This window comes from Pseudopodoces humilis, chromosome 1, assembly GCF_049639895.1.
Source record: "Pseudopodoces humilis isolate 2021_Gansu_Grassland_sample_001 chromosome 1, ASM4963989v1, whole genome shotgun sequence".
In the NCBI taxonomy this organism is placed as follows: Eukaryota; Metazoa; Chordata; class Aves; order Passeriformes; family Paridae; genus Pseudopodoces; species Pseudopodoces humilis.
In genome coordinates, this window is record NC_142200.1 from 7,444,304 (window position 1) to 7,461,565 (window position 17,262).

Sequence of the window (17,262 nt, forward strand, 5' to 3'; positions counted from 1 at the left end):
ATGGCCACAATTACAGTGCTTGTCTGGTCATCCTAATTACCTTGCATCCTAATCACCTTGTGCAGTCCATATACAAGTATATAGATTAGAAAGGATTAGTGGGATGATTAAGTCTGTATGTGCTTAAGTCTGCATATGTATATGTATATGATTTCTTTGTCTACTTTGTTTCAATTTCTCAATGTCATCTTCTAGCTCTGAGCTCGAGAGACCTGTTGTTCATTTCAGTGCAAATAAGGTCCTGCAAAAAGCACAGAATTTAAACAAAAAATTACAGTGCTGCACCTGTTTGTGTTTGTGTGAGAGAGGGAGATAGCAGGACAAATTATCAGTTCCTGGTGCAGTCAAGGGAAACACATTAGAAACTAAAGCCAAATTAGCCCAGGCCATTCCTGGGAGTCGTGGGAAAAGGTGTTTCTCTTCTGTCCCTCCCTGTCTTTCCATGCCCTGGGGCTGGCAGAGCAAGACAGAGCCTTTTCGGACTATTTTGTGCTGGAGCCATTCTCCTTTTGTGAGCTTGGAAGCAAGTGGCACCACGAGGGTGGGCAGTGCTGTTTGTGAGCATGCCAGTACTCCCAACCTCTGCAGAAAATGTCTGAGAGCTGAGCCCCAGAACGGGAGTGTGTGACCATCACCTGCCCTGCACCGTGCCTGTACCTTCCCAATCCAGCCATTGTTTCCACCATGCACCACAGAGCTGCAACACAACAGAGTTTCCCTCCATGGCAACAGACACAATGACCAAGGTCCGGGTGGTTTTCTTCATCCTGGAGATTTTTTTTAGGTGATTATACATCTCCAGCCCTCAGGGCTAACTCTACTAGAGTTTCTTATTGCATGAGCAGCTGGTTCCTCCACAGTTCACTTCTCATTTCCCTCTCCCACACCTGGCATATGCCAAAATTTGTGGCAGGGATATCAGCCACGTCTGTCTTCAATCAGCTCCCCTGAGACTTTTCCGTCATTTGTAGGAGAGTTAAAAGAAATCTTACACATATCCTAACAGAAGATACTTGACCCAGAGTGGGTTTAGGCTTATAGAACACCAGAGGAACGTTTATTCTCCTAAGGCCAGCCTTGGGGAAGATGCTTGATCTGTTCTATCATGTCTAGATAGAGACTTGAGGAAGTGTGACAATCTGATGAGAAGGAGAAAAAGGAAGCCAAGTTTAAAAAGTTAAAGGGTTTTCCACTTGATTTTTTTCACACTTCGGCTCCCAACCTGAAGCCTTGTGCTGCAGAAGGCAGCATCTGTGGGTAGATGGAGGAATGCTCTTGGAGGAGACATTTCAAGCCATCTCTAGCTCACAGAAAAGCTGCCTGTGTCGGTAACCTGGAGCGATTTTTCTCCCTGACAGAAACTGCAAGGAGAGAAAGCTCCGAAGAGTTTGAATGCCACTCTCACAGAGCTGTTTGGGCTCATCCCTGGGGACAGGGATCCGCTGCAGGAGCGGGGCTCCTACACCTGCAGGCGCTGCGCCGTCGTGGGCAACTCCGGGAACCTCCGGCAGTCTCAGTACGGCCAGGATATCGACTCCCATGACTTTGTGCTCAGGTGAGTGGAGACCACCTCAGCCACAGATGCCTTTCTTGTCTAAAATTCACACTCTAAATTGGTATTTGGGGAGGTACAAGTGAGTAAACAAGGTTTCAGGGTCTGTCTAGTGAAACCTGGTACTTAACTCAAGCCTAAGTTTCAGGGGCATTAAATTATGAGTGTTGGAGCTAGGACCTCATGTTTTAGCTTGGACAAAGAAACATTAATAGGTATTGATACCGTAGCTTGTTCTGCACAATCTGTAACTGCCTGTGTTAAAAAATGTAGGCGAAAAAAGATTTGCACTTAGGAGTAAAAGTTATTTCTGCAGCCAGTGCTCATGAGCGATCTTTTAGGCATTTAACTGACTGTGTTAGATTTTACTTTCTTGCACCAGCTCACTCTTAAACAGTGGTGAGGTGGGGGAACCAAAGACGCCTTTCAGTGGACCAGAGTCACCTATTTGGCTGCAGGGAATTTGTAAAGGATGGCATTGCCTTTCCCTTTTCAGGCAACAAGGTTGGCCACTTTGTTCCTCTGAACTAGGCAAGCAGGGCTTATCATGCAGAGGGCAGCCAAAATATCTGGACTAAGTTCAGTGTGTCATCTGCCTTTCACACCACAGCTGCCAGCACAGCACAATTTGGGAAGCAATAAGGAGCAGGAAGGGAGGGATTGCTCTTGAAATGCCACATGTGGGATTATTCTCTCAGAAGCAACAAAAGCCTTAGAAGGAAACTGTGCTCTGAAGTCAAGAATAAATCAACAGAGGATCAACACTGTTTGAATTGTTAAGCCACCTTGGCGTCTGATGTGGCTTGAACATGGCATAGAGTCTTCAGATGGCATCTAAATCTTCACAAATCATATCAGGAGTTGCTCCCTGCCAAAAGTACCTCCCCAAAGGCAGAGGCACCAAGCTGTCCTTCAGATCCATGAAGGGAAAGGAAGAGCCCTCAACGTTATTCCTACAGGTTGTAAATGTGGGGCAGCTGCAAATGTGGGATGCTGTGGTGCATTTATGTTTAACTCTGAGTCCTCCCATATGGAGACAGCCCCATTCCTGTGTGGACTTTCTTATATTGCCTGTCCTACATTTCCAGAGTTGTGCAGAAAAGACTTTGCCAGACTCAAAATCTGGTAGTAATAGCTAAGGTGCATGTTACTGCTCCAAGGCCTTGCCTATCCCATAGCCAGCCATCCCTGACAAGGACAAAACTCTTGGTGACTTAGTGAACCTTGCAGTCTCAGATTTATATTTCAGCCATCTTAAGCCAGATCTGAAACAATTGCACAAGGTTTTAGGATTCACCATAGGAATTTGTGCAGGGAAGGTGACACCTCTGTGCATCAAACCCAAAATCTCTGGTGACCTGAAATTCACTTCCACATCCTCTGGCAATACAGCCAAGTGCTGCGGAGAGCCAAGGTGTCTGAGGGGGCACCTTTCCTTCCAAACAGCATGTTCCAGCCCACTTTTATTTGTATAACTAGCTCCTTCCATGACAGAAGGAAGTTCCTGCTTGGTCCTTCCTGCTGAGACTGGGTGTGAACGCTGCCTTCTGCCATCTGGCACCGACAGCCCCACCATGGGTGGCAGGAAAGGCACAGAGACCCAAGGGCAGATTGTAAGATGACCAACATGTCACCCTTGTTTTTGTCTTGATGGAAAGAAACACCCATATTTTATACCTTTGACTACTGACTAATCTCAAGGTAAAACACAGAAAGTCCTGTGCTTTTCCAGTATTTCTACATGGTATGCTGTGGGTCACTGGCAGGGAAGCCAGTAACAGAAAACTCAATAACAAATCCACAAGGCTGGCAGGATATTCTAACTACACTAATAACTCCCTTGAAGGGAGTTAAAAGAAACTTAAGTAATTCACCTGGGGGAGAACTGCAATAACACAGCCTGGCATAGACTTGATAAACAGATTTTGCATCTCCTGTTATCATTAACCAGGGCAGCATGTTGTCTGGCAATGTATGATGCTCCTCATTACCTCCTCAGCTACATCCTTCCTTGTCCTCCCTGTGCTTCTGCCAGGAGCTGATCTAATGTTATTGCAGGAAAAAAAACATTTTGCTCAGAGACAACTGAGGGATTTCTCCATGGTTTTACACAGCACCATGGAGTCATGCAAGTTGCTTCAGGGATCTCTAATGTACAATGTGCTACACCACAGAAATATGCAAATCTCTGCCACTGAGGAGCTAAAGCAGCAGGGAGAGAATTGCTGATGTGTTCCCAGATTGGCTTTCAGAAGTGAACACAGGCACAGAGGCATTTCTGCAGTCCTGAGTTCAGAAATCCCTCTCTGTTCCCTATATGGGCCACTCATTTAAGAGTTGGACTCAATGATCCTTGTGGATCCCTTCCAACTGAGAATATCCTTTGATTCTGTCAATCTGTGATACATCCAACATAAGGTAGGGCAGCCCTTTTTAGCCAACACATCTTAACTGAGCCCTGGAGGCCCTGGGCAGATCTCCATGGACTGACCCCAGGGTTACCTAAAGCACCCCATGTGTGTGCAGAGTGACCCTGAGTATCTGTGGAGTACATCCTACAAAGTAAAAGTAAGGTTTGAGTAAATGAAGGGTCAGCAGCAGGTCCTGTATTTGTGTCTATTTGGCACTGATTTGGTGCCTTTTTGTGGGAGAACCATAAGGATTATTTGCTGCTTCTCATCAAACACAGCATGGTTTATTACCTTGACCCAAGACATTCAAATACACCTGTATGGATAAGGGGGAAATGGAGCTGCAAGAAGTCAAGCTGATGTACTTCAGGGCAATGTTTTTCTCACCAGCTGGAGGATGCAGCTTTAGGATGAAGTGAGATGTGTCCTCATGGGCTCACCACTCTTTTAATGACTGTAAAGGGAATGCAGGGATGTGCTCAGAGATACACCTGCCTGGTAGACACTCCTGTTCAGTCCAAGGAATTCCACACTAAGGCTGAGCTTTCATTTACTGTTCAATCATATGGGTTATGATCATTCCAGCTTGCCTGAGGACACTTACATCTGTCAGGGCTGTCTGAAGTCCCTGCATATAGCACTCCCCTTAGCCACCTGCACCTCAAGCAAATGACTTGGTGAAAATTCACCAAAGTACTTGTACTTACCTAATTCCTCTTCTATCTCAATTCTTATTTTTGGGCTGCAGAATGAATCGTGCCCCCACTGCCGGCTACGAATCAGATGTTGGGAGCAAGACCACTCACCACTTTGTTTATCCTGAGAGCTACAAAGAGCTGGCAGCAAATGTGAGCATGATCCTGATCCCCTTCAAAACCCTGGACCTGCGCTGGGTTGTCACCGCTCTCACCACAGGCACCATCAACTTGTGAGTAAGGGCAGGCACAAGGGGTGGGAGCTCTGTACTTCACGTTGCTGTAGGAGATGTTAGCCTGTGTGGGGCAAGTCCCTGCTTCTCATAAGGCCTAGGGTGCTTTGCAGACCCACTCAAGTCAGAGTTCAGCCCTAAACACTTGATTTCTAGGAAAAGCTTAATGTTATATTGCAGTTGTTGAGGCAAAGATCAAGATCCAGTCTCTTACATCCCTGTGGTCTCAGAGAAATGAAAAGGGGAGGTTTTGCTGGTGGAGATGACCAGTTTGATCAAAAGGCTCATAAGCTTTGGAGTTCACTGCCTCATTTTGGGCTTCTGCTCATCCCTCCTCCTCTCTGGTTTCTTGGGAGTCAGTACAGTTGCAGAAGAGGATGAGGAGTGTGCGGGTTGCTCCCCAAAGAGCAGATGCAGACTGCAGCACTTGAGGATGAGCTCCCCTGGACAGGTTGGTCAGGAGCTTGGTCTGTCTTTCCTGGTGGAACATGACTGAGAACTGTTCAGAAGAAACAATGTTTTATGTGTCACCTCCATGACTTAGCCTAAAATTCAAGACTTCTACTTGGCAATAATGTGACACACTGGAATTTATTCTCCAGTTCTTTTTTGAATGCTGTCAGAAGTAAAGGTTGTCTCCTGCTAGATATATTTATGGCAGCACCAGAATTAGAAATGTGATCAAAATGCATGTTTCTTCTGGAAGCCTGCTAGCAGATTCTCTTCCTTCCTGTAAGCTGGCTTTTCCTAATCCAGAGAATGAAATACGTGACATTTGTACTGTGTGCAAGGTTATCTGCTGGATGTGGAACCACAGCCGTGTGGGATCGCTTGGTGACACTCTGCTACACATAGGCAGCAAGAGCAGATCGGATTGCTTTACTCCAGGGAGAAATATTTCAAGACATTTCAACTTTTTTCCCAATTTCAAAGTCTCAGAAAATTTAAACTTGTAAAAGTGTGTCTTGGGCATGTTGACTGGACATAAGACCCACTTTGCAATTTTAAGTAAAACTCTTTCATGGAAAAACAAACAAAGTTTTATTTTTTCTCTTCATTTTCTTTTCCTTCTTTGTAGATACATGTTAGATTCTTTTTATTTCTTATTAAGATTCCCTTAACTTGTAACAAATCTGTGTTAGCTTTCTTAAACCTTTTTTATCACCAGCATTTAATATATACAGTCATAAACTGGCTTGAATAAAACCCACTTTCAAGACACACTCATAACTTGGGAAAATCAGTACACTTAAAAAAGTGTACCACTCACTACAAGAACATCACTGAGGGGCTGAAGCCTGTCCAGAGAAGGGTCTGCAGCACAAATCTGATGAGTGGGAGCTGGGGGCATTCATCCTGGAGAAAAGGAGGCTCAGGGGGGACCTTACCAGTCTCTACAGCTCCCTGACAGGAGGCTGTAGCCAGGTGAGGGTTCTCCTCTTTTCTCAAGTAACAAGGAAAAGAGGATATGCCTCAAGTTTCACCAGGGAGGTTTAGATTGAATATCAAAAACAATTTCTTTGCCAAAAGAGTTGTCCAGCACTGCAGCAGGCTGTCCATGGGAGTGGTGGTGTCACCATCCCTGAAGGAATTTAAGAAACATATAGGCGTGGCACTTAGGGACATGGTTTGGTGATGACTTGGCAGTGGTGGGTTAACTGTTGGACTCAATGATCTTAGAGGTCTTTCCAACCTGAATGGTTCTATTGTTCTATAATTTACATGGACACAGGTTTTGCAGGCAGGTGCACTGCCTGTCCCTGCCCTGGGGGAAAGCTCTTGGTACTCCCCTGAGCCCTGCTCTGATTTCAAGTGAGCTCTTAGCCTATGAAGAAGGCATAACTGGTTGACCACAATGTGGTCACAGCAAGTGAAAAGGAAAACACCTTTGCTTAATAAATTGCAGGATTTATTATATATTTATAGTTGGATTGTATACAGGGGCTTGGTAAGCATCTGGTATAAATTAGTGAGTATTTAACCACATGAAAGAAATACCACTATTTTAAGATTTGCCATTCTCAAAACAGGGAAATTGTGTAATTAATAAGCTGGAATAATAAAAGCAGAAAATCATAAGCATACAAATCATAGCAATGCACATTGCATAATTTTAGCCTTGTAGAATTAACCTATGAGCACACATTAAACACACAGTGTCAGATAATGGGTATAAGGAAATTGTTGAGTGCACATTTTTAAAGGCGAGAAAGCATGAAATAAAAATAAAAACCATTTGAAAGTCAGTATTTTATAAAGGAAGAAGTACTTATCTCCTTACCCTGGTCTGCTTTGGCATTGTTCCATGTGCACAGGCTGCATAGTGTCAGCTGAGTTTAGGCTAACAAAATCCCAAGTGTACTCATAGATAAAAAAAGATAAGCATCCTGTATTGGTTAGACTTCCACACAGTGTTTAATTTTCTGTAAATTTCCTAAAACTGAAAACCTGTGAGTTAAACATATTCTTCTCTTAGTATTATCATAATTCTTGCAATTTTTAGGATTCAAAACAGAAGTCAAACTTCAGATTGCCTTAATATTAGCTTCAATTAATAGCTGAGTGATTCTCTCAGACATTCTCAGTCCCATTTGACTGATGTATTTCCTGGTTAGATCAGAGATGTCCACAAGTACTGTCATGAACACTGCATATTCGTTTCTTTGGTCTTCTGCTGTATCTATCCATGAAACACAGCTCTCTTGTTCCTTCCACATCACCTTTTTAGAAAAGATTAACTGTTTATTTATATGATATTAAGGAGATTCTACCAGCAAAGAAGCCCTTTTAGACTTTATGAGCACAAAAAGGGCATGGGATCACCAAGACTGTGTTTACTGATTTGCTGATCAAGGTCAGGCATGGGCTGTAGCTGCAAGGGCATGTTTACTGAGACCAGGTTGAGAAGTCTGCATCAGTGTCCCTTTCCCCAGCAGCATCACCTCTTAGGAGTGTTGGAACCACCCATCACCTCTCCCATTGCCTCCAGCCCAGAGCACGGACTGCAGGTCAGGAGAACTTTGCCAGGTCACCACTGGTTTGGGAAGATTTAGACTAAGTTTTAAAAGTGATGATGTTCTGTGGTTCAAAGAAAATAAAACCTTAATGACAGGAACCTTGTCACCAAAACCCAAGCTAAAACATTCATACTGAACTAATGGAAGGCTTTGGTGATTTACCACAACCCATCTAAAAAGTGTGCAGGATATGTTTTGGGATATATTCCAATTCCCAGCTCACCCAAATTCTTTCACTTGAAACAAACTCAGGATGATTTTTTTTCCTTACAGCACTCGTGATGAGTGCAATGCCAGCACACACTGAGCATGAGATACAGGGAATAAAAGTTTCTTTCATTTTCAAGATATGACTCGTGATTTCAACCCAGTCATAAGGTGTAACTTGGAAATTTTATGCTGGCCTTCAGCATCACCCTGGGGAGGAGAGAAATAGCTTTCTGTGAGGGGCTGTGTACTGGGAATACCCGAGTTTCATATAACCAGAGAACTGGTGAGCTCTGCTGCCACCGACTCTGAAAAGCCTGTGGTAGCTCCGAGTGTTAGGAGAGGAAAAGTCTCCCCCTGGTGGGAGAAGGTTTTTCTGCCATGAAATTAAACGGAAAGTCTTTCCCATCATCAAAGAGCCTAGACTGCAGCAATAATGATCCAAGAATTAGAAGTCTCGATCTCCACATAGTATTGACTCTACAGTGTATTCTCAACTCAATCTTTGGTGTCCTACTGTCAATAATTAACTTGAATATTTAAGAACGTAATAGTTTCCTATAAAATTGCTGCAGTGACAACTTACTTCTTTTCCTGCTGTGTTACTTAATTGCAGCCTCATTTTACAACAACTTCTTGAGTTTACTACTGTCTAATAATTGGAATTTATTACTTTACTTGAATAATATTTTTTCTTTGGAATTACACTAAAAGATTAATACGTTGGGCTTTTATTTCTCATGGTGCTCTCTCTTTTTTTTTTTTTTTTCTTTAACAGCACATATGTTCCAGTTCCAAGGAAAATCAAAGTCAAAAAAGAAAAGGTGAGCAATGCTGGCTGGTTGGTGGATTTGTTCTGCTAATTTATTTGTAGGTCTTTTGCCTCTTTGGTAAACTGCAAAAATCCAAGCAAGCCCTTGACATTCATAAAAAGTTGGAGCCAAAATACAGACACTTTATAAGGCTCAGCTAAGCTAAAGATTTGGCTCCTCTGTGCCATTTAGGCCATAGATCAACCACTAAATATCTGTGGTTGGAAAGAAGTTGCTCTTGTGGCTATGCCATTGCATGGACACTGTTCTGAAGGTTGCATCACTTCCTCTGGTGCTGCTCAGGGACATTAAAAGTGCAGCATTGTCCTCCACAGAAACTGCTCTGTTCTTACCCCTTGCAGTCATTTGTATGTAATGATGCTGAGGAGAGACTTCAGAGGTTTTCTTAAACAATTTTAATATTTGAACACCAAGGATGTTTCTCACTCCCAGGTCAGTTCTTTGTAATAAGGAGCTAAATGAACTCTGAACAAATAAAGCTGTGTGTTCCCAAGTCAGTGGAGAATTCCTGGTGTTGGGCTCTTAGCCCACAGCTGCAGTAATTACCTGTAGCCAATTAAACAAGCCTGGAGGCTGAGCTGAAGCCAAGTCCAGGAAGGTTTTGCTCCAGGTGTATTACAGGTCTCACAGGCAATGTTCAAGCACAGTTTGCATGAGAGCACAGACAGGGACAGGCTGGAGGCAGGATTTGCCATGGGGCAGGATGTTAATTCCCATGTAGGAACCTTAGCCACTGTGCAAAGACTTCTGGTGTTGTAGCTGCATGGTTTGAGGATATAACCAAGGCAGGCTGTGTGGGAGAGGAAGAACCTATTCTGTGGAGCTTCCAGAAAAAATAAAGGTCTCATTCTCTCAGCCTTTGGAGAGACTGATTTTCCAAAGAAGTATGGGTGTCTAGTCCCTCAAGGGCTGTTAAAGCATGACATTAGCTCCAGAACATTAAAATTACAAATTGAAGCACATACCTTTCATTCAGGAGGTCAGATTTTGCCAAAGTGAGGTGAGAGCCTGAACTAATATCAGTTTATTTTCCTTTGTTTGAAACCATGGACCTCTAGGGTGCATTAAATCATCCCTTAGCTCATCCTTACCTGTTGTGAGGTACATGATAACCTCTGCAAAAGCCCTGTGAGAAGCACCAGGGCAGGTTGTTAAACTCACATCACAGCTGAGTGGCAGCAGCCCAGGGCATGGTGATATGCAGCAGCTTCCTGAGCATGAGAGGAGAAGCCTGTGTTTCTTCCCACACTGCAATGCAAAACACCCTGTGAGAAGAGATTACACACAGATGCAATATCAGCAATTAACCTCTGACTTTGTAAAAGGAAGAGCCTTGCAGCTAACCAGATAGCACTGAAGTGCTGTCACTCTAATTACAAATGCTGCATGGAGGGAAAAGCCTCTTTCAGGGGAGGGGGTTGAAACCAAGGGCTCCTACCAGTCCTTGGATTTACTGTACTCTCAGGTCTTATCTTAAGTGCTCTGTCTCTGTGATTTAACCTCTGTGAGATAAAAAAATGCATTCTGTGTCTTGTTAGAAAAAAATACACAGAATAGAAAAATTTCGTGTTTGAAAAACAGGATAAAAGAAGCATTCACGACCTGATAGGCTCCCTGATAGTTTAAATTTGGCCCTTGGTTTCCTTAGATCTGTACCTATTGAGGTACCAAAACATGGCTGGCACATTGTGCAGAAGAGGCAGCTGCTCCTATGTTTCTAGTCAAATTACAGCTGAACTGATGATCTTAGGGGTCTTTTCCAACCTAAATTAATCTGTGGCTCTGTGAAACATATCATGGCATCTCATGCTTGCCTTGTTCAGGATTCCACCTCCCCAGAGCTCACCTGCAGGGTGCTGCAGGGAGAGTTGAATGGCTAATGCCAAAGTTCCATCTCACTTGTGTTGTTTCATACCAATTGGTTTCAGTAGGAATCTCCAGGATTTACATTACTGGAAGCAGGAGGGATATCAAGACCAAGGAAGGGCTACTGATATGTGATTGCACATGGGAAATATTCCTGAATGCACTTAATATGTGACTTATTTTTGCCTTTCACCTGCCTTCAAGGAGTAACTATTATTCCTTTCTTACCCAGTGTCCTTTAGGAATTGTGTGCTACCATTGTTTTTTTCCCCAGGGTATTTTACTAATGAGTCTCTCCAATTTTGCCTAGATCCTGGTTTATAATCCAGCTTTTATGAAATACATCTATGAAAACTGGCTGGAGCATCATGGGAGATACCCCTCCACAGGCCTTCTGTCTTTGATGTTTGCTCTCCATGTATGCGATGAGGTAAAGTCCATCTGGTTTTGGATATATGGATAAAAAATCAGGACATTTCACACTGAAGAGCCAGGAACAACCTCTGGCCACTCACTCAGCCTTTGTTTCCCCCTCTCCACCTTCTCTGCTATTTACCTCTTCAAACGTATGCAGACTTCTCAGAAACATGCAGACATGCTCAAGCGACAGTGATGGATTTTTTTAATGTCAGCAAATTGCAGGGTTTACAATGCACTCCAGGAGAATATAATTAAACATAAACAGAGGTTCCAGCTGGTATCAAAAGATATCTAGACATGAATGGTATCTGTGCCCATCTTGCTAGTGAAAATTTGAATTATGTTTTGTCTCATATTTTCAAACTCAGGCTTGTGGGTTTATACTGTAGGTTATAGTAAATGCCTTTGCTCCAGCAGTTACTTGGGGAAATTCTCTGGTTTGAGTGATGTGAGGTGCTCCAAGGTGACTGGAGACTCAGCTGCTTAGAACAAGGTCAGCTCTACAAAATCCTGCAATCATGGGCTTGGCAGCATGGGGGAAAAAAAATCACTTTGCTGGCAAAATCCCTGTCCTGGTCACGTCTGCTGATGAGAGTGTTGGGCACCCCAGCCTGTTTTGCTTGGAGAGGTGATGGAAATACTCCTAAAGATACTGGAAGAAATTCTTATCATAGTCACAGCAGGTTGGATGGAGCCTGTTTTCTGGTAAGCAGGCAATGAACAGGCCTCTGACATTACCAGAAAGAACTTAAAAATAGCTCATATTTGAATGGCCCTGGGTGTGGTTGGTTTAGGGAGCTGGTTTGGGGCTATGGCCCATTCAAATACAGTCAGATATATCACCACTCTGAGCTTAAATAAATCAGTGGTGACGTTTGGACTGTTACCATCAGAGGAGACAGGTGTAGCCATCAACAAACGAGACTTTGGGAGGGGGAGAGGCTGTAGGTGGGTACACATGCAAAGAACATAAAATCCATCTGTCTCTCAAGTAACTGAAAATATCATATAATCAAGCATATAAGTGTGGTCACCATGAGTCATTATTTAGAAGACCAGGACCAGGCCAAATTTTTTTTTCACTCTTTGTGACTTAAATCAGCTACAGAGGAGATTCCCATCCCAAGCCACAGATCTCCTGGGGTCAGTCATGCTTAAGGGATAGGAATGCATTTTCATATTGCTAAATAAGAATTAATGGATGGAAATCTCCTTTTCCCTCTGAGTTCAGGTCTGGAGGTGTCTCAGCACACGTGCCTTGTGTAGGCCCTGGGCTGTTTCTCTGTGGTCACGTCCTGCAGCAGAAGAGCTCAGGACGCCACTGAGGAGCTCAGGTGCTGCTGCCTGTACATACACTGAGAATAAAGATTTTCTTCAGCATTTCAGATGAGGAGCAATTGCTTTCCAGTCCATAACACTGGTTCTCCCTTCCATCCTAGGTGAATGTGTACGGCTTTGGAGCAGACAGCAAAGGACACTGGCATCATTACTGGGAAAACAACACTTCAGGTGGGGCTTTCCGGAAGACAGGCGTCCATGATGGGGATTTCGAGTTCAATATAACTTTGACTCTTGCCTCCATTGAAAAAATAAAATTTTTCAAGGGCAGATGACCCTGGCCACGGGGACAAGTGAGGGCTGCAATTTCCAGCATGCAGCAGAACAGAGCTCAGTGAAGATGATCTGGACACCAGCCAGGTTTGAGTGCGTGGATCTGCGGTGGATTTGGAGCAGCTCACTCTGCAGAGAACGAGGCCAAGGACCGGCTTCCAAGCTGCACACATTTTCCTATCTATGGATAGCCAGGAGCTACCAATCACTTGTGGGAATAAATTAATCTCTGCTTAGGCTCTACAGCTCGATTCTTGAATTACTGATGAAAGATCTGCCTGTTGCAATTAGAGGAAGCCTGAGCACAGGAACTGGTATCTGTGTATCTGTTCTCTCCTCGAGCAAGGCAGGAGATCCTTGAAGAGGAGAGAAAATGACTTCTGGGACTTGAGATCCACTAAGGCAGCTGTGAACATCATAGTAAGGATTACCTCAAAGAAATGAATTCACTTCTGCTGTTGATCTTCTTTTTGAACCACCTCTTCTCTGTTCTCTTACTATTTCCATTTTCATGCTGTATTAAGGAAAAACATGATGAAGTTGCCTGGAGGAGTAAATATTTCAACCATTGCCTCATTTTGCATTGATAGTGTCTAGAAAATCATCTCATGTATTATTTAACATTGTTTCCTACACTTCCTCTGTCCTAATGATGGAGAAAATAATACTGAAAACTCCAGGAAAAAAAAAAATTGGCCTTTTTAGCCACTTGTCTGTTTCATTTGGTTATATGTAGTTTTGGGGGGTTTTGTGCTTTTTTTTTCTTTGTTTTTTTTGTGGGGTTTTTTTTTGGTGGAAAATACTCTGAAATGTTATTTTTTTAAAATTTTTTTATTTAATCAATTTAAGATTGGAAAGTGGACTTTCCTCAAGTCATTTATATGTGCCTTTTATAATTGTGCAACAAATGTGATTTTTTTTTCAAGATGACAAACCCTAAATTAAACATTTTTTTATTAAAAGGGGGAAAAATTAACCAAAGTTTAGCTTCTGTCTGGTATGCTTTTGTAGTCAAAATCAATAATAACAACTCCTATATTGTACTTGAACAAACACAAACAAGACAATTTTTAAAGGTAGCTTTTACCTTTTTTTATGGGAACATATTCAAAAGTCCCAAGGAAAAGTTTCTTCTTAATTTTTTTTTTTACAAGTTTAAAAATGCGATATCTCTTCACAAGCTCTCTATCTGAAATGGAAAAAAAAAATCATGGTTTGGGATATTAACCAGTTATACACTAAGAATCTTTTGTTGTGTAGCAGCACCTACAAAGACACAATCTGCACAAGCTGATCTTAGAGCATGAGACAGACTTCAAAATCATGCACATCTCTGGAGAAATGTGTATTTTGATGTCAGTACCTCCAGGCAGTGAGAGGAGGGGAGGTACAGTGGAGGTTTTATATCCACAGATTTTTGATGGAATCAGTGCATTAAAGCTTCAAGGACAGATAAAGTATAAATCCAAGTTCAGGCAGTGAAGAATGGAAAACAGTGGCCTTTTCTTCTCAATATCATCAAAACAAGACTCGTGAATTATGGATCCACTTTCAGCCTTGGTGAAACAAGGGTAGTTCCTGCCACAGACTTCGAGGGACTTCTGATTAGGCTGGGGAAAAATGGCATATTTAATTTTTAATGTATCACATTGGTTGGAGTTTTTTTTTTTATGTCAAATGAAATCATCATCTAAATGTCCTCTCTTCTATGCACCGGTTGTGGCAGCATGTCCAAGCAGATGAATATTTGAGGTCAGTGAAAGCCCTTCAACAGTGATGTGCTCCATCCAAGATTTATCCCCTAGTCTTTCTGCAGCAGTTGGTACCAGTGAGGTGCCCTCCAAGGCAGCAGTACATGGCACAGTGTCATGGTCAGCTGGAATTTTGGGCCACAGCACCGTGCACCAACATGAATTGCTTTACTCACATGAGCATCACTGGATTTGTGGGGTATAGAGAGCCAAGGATGCCAAATGTCTGTGTGGGCATTGAGCTCCCTCAGCTCGTGTGACCCTTCAGGACAGCAACATGGAAAGGGCAGGATTTTCAAATCCTCATGATGAGACCTGTTCACGATCCTCATGTCAAGAAGCCATTTCCCAGCACGGTGGCCAGCAGAGCTCACCTGCATGTCACAGGCACAGCAGATTTGATGGGCTTACTGTCTTCTACATGTCCTTTGAAAAAGAATGAAGCATTACTGCCTGAACCATGTTTGTTTGCTTTAAGCATTCCTGCTTATTTAAACTGCTGTTAATCAATATGCCTCTTGTGAGATGCTGCAGTAATACAAACAAAGCAAGTTTAAGAGGTAAAAGACTATGTGTGAGATGCCAGTAACAACTTCACAGTGTGGCTGGATTTTGGAGCTTCAAATACTTTTCTTTTTTTCCTCATGGACAAATATTAGTAATTCAGAAACATTGACTGCTCTTTCAGTCATTTTTAGAAAGATTTGGAAGAAAACTCATGGTGGTTTATCCCCTTGATGTTTTGCTTTTGTTTTTGTTTTTAATCATGGGTCAATTTAGAATCAAAAAAAGAAGCCAGCTATATTCTAGCCTGTGTTGTTCTGAAATCTTCCTTTTGCTGTTCTAATAAAATTTCCATTTCCCCTGAACATTCTGCCTCTGACAGCACATATAAAACCTCGTGGCTCATATATGCAGATAGATTTAGTGTCCTCATCATGGAACAAGCTTCAATTCCCATTTAATTTTGTTGTCAACAGCAAGCAGTAACTGTGTACCACTTTGATGTCCATTTTTCAGAGTGTTAGGAGAGCAGAGAATGGATCTCTCCAGGTGTAGGATGAGGAATAGTCTGTGTCATCATGTTTCTATTCCAGGGGAACTTTTTCTAGAGTCCTTCAGGCAGCTAACTATTGTGTTAGATTCTTCTCTCGGTTTCTCCACAATTTTGCTGCTCTTTCAATTGCCTTCAGAATCAGGAGATACCAACAAATGATCCTGAGGGAAGAATTCATTTCCACTGGCATTGTTGAAGGCTGTTTTCCTGCTAGAAACTTTTTGGGGTTTTTTTGGTTTAAAAGAACCAAGGAAAACATTTAACAACATGTTAAGCCTTCAAACTCTTGGACTGTATTTGCCACCACTGCAAAATCTCTGAAGCACTCCTTGAGTGTGTGTTATGTTTTTTACCAAAGCCAAATCTCTTGAGCACTTTTTTCCTCCCATGACCAGGTTTTCTTTGTAATTTTCTCTGACTTCACAATCTATTATGATTTTTTTCTCTAATGGTGGGAAGTCTCATACAATCATTCGTTGATATTTTATTTATTTAATTTTTCAGTATGATATGAATCAAAATAAACTTTTTATTGTAATCAAATCAAAGTGTTTCTGTGCACACTTCTTTTTCCACAGTATTTTCATTAGCTCCTAGAACCTCTTCTGTCACATAACAGTGTAATGAAGCTTATTCCATTTCTTCACACCCATCCAGTCGGACTCAATGATCTTAGAGGTCTTTTCCAACCTTTGTGATTCTGTGATCCCTTGGGTGACCTTGACATGTTTCAGGCTGCTTGTGGTCATGGCATCACACTGCTCACATGGCAGCTCTAGGCCTTTCTGCAGAAAAGAAATTGAACCTAATATGCTTGTGGTCTCCTGATGGATCTATGCTCTATTTAAGAGATAAATAAGGAAAATTAACGCAGACTCGGAAAACAGTGACTTGAGAGAAGATTCAACTTGTCTGACCTGGCTGAGATCAGAGGATCCACCCCAGGTCCCTGTTTTCAGGCCTGCTGTGGTCACACAAGCACTGCAGTCATGGCTGGCTTAGCTGTCCATTGTGAGAACCCCATCCAGGAGATGGATCCCTTTGATCAGGTGTCACTTCAGCAGGTCACACCCACATCTGCTTGACCATGGCTCTACATGTGGGAACACCACCTTGGCTGCTTCTCATGGACCCCATAAACTGCTCACTTTCCTTATCTGTTCTTTCCTTTTCACTGTTTAAGGGGCTGAGATGGGCTGGCAGTGATGCAAGTTGCCCTTTGAAATGCAGCCATCCTGATGGTAGGAGCTCATCAGAGGTCAGCTTGGGAAGCTCCTGTTCAGATACAGGCAGTGGTAAGTTGGTCACAGTAAGACTGCTGTCTAGTGTGACCCTCAGAGCATCAGGTTCTCTGAGTCTGCCTGACACTTTGCTTTTTAACCCAGGCTCTAGATGTGCTGCATCAGTGAGATATTAACCACCATTAATGGATACAGCCCAGCCAGAATCACACTTGTTGAAAATGAGTGGGAAGTAGAGACACACAAGTCTGAGGAGCTATTCCAGTCACTTCAGGTGCAGAGGAGATGCAAAGCACTTGCTCCTCTGCAAAGCAAAATAACACCAAGGAACAGCTTTCTTGGAAATCATTTTGTATTTTGCTTCATGT

At 42.7% G+C, this 17,262-nt stretch overlaps 1 protein-coding gene across 2 annotated transcripts in view; it reads left to right on the top strand.

The window, feature by feature from the left end:
* ST3GAL1 (ST3 beta-galactoside alpha-2,3-sialyltransferase 1) overlaps nucleotides 1-16,114 on the top strand; it is a 77,288-nt gene extending 61,174 nt beyond the window's left edge. For both annotated transcript variants that reach the window (XM_005516895.3, XM_088063570.1), the window contains exons 4-8: nucleotides 1,359-1,555; nucleotides 4,712-4,891; nucleotides 8,894-8,939; nucleotides 11,125-11,244; nucleotides 12,674-16,114. In XM_005516895.3, coding sequence (XP_005516952.1) covers nucleotides 1,359-1,555; nucleotides 4,712-4,891; nucleotides 8,894-8,939; nucleotides 11,125-11,244; nucleotides 12,674-12,847 — 717 coding nt within the window. In that variant the 3' untranslated portion in view covers nucleotides 12,848-16,114. The remainder of the gene's footprint in view (nucleotides 1-1,358; nucleotides 1,556-4,711; nucleotides 4,892-8,893; nucleotides 8,940-11,124; nucleotides 11,245-12,673) is intronic.
* Nucleotides 16,115-17,262: the final 1,148 nt, after the last annotated feature.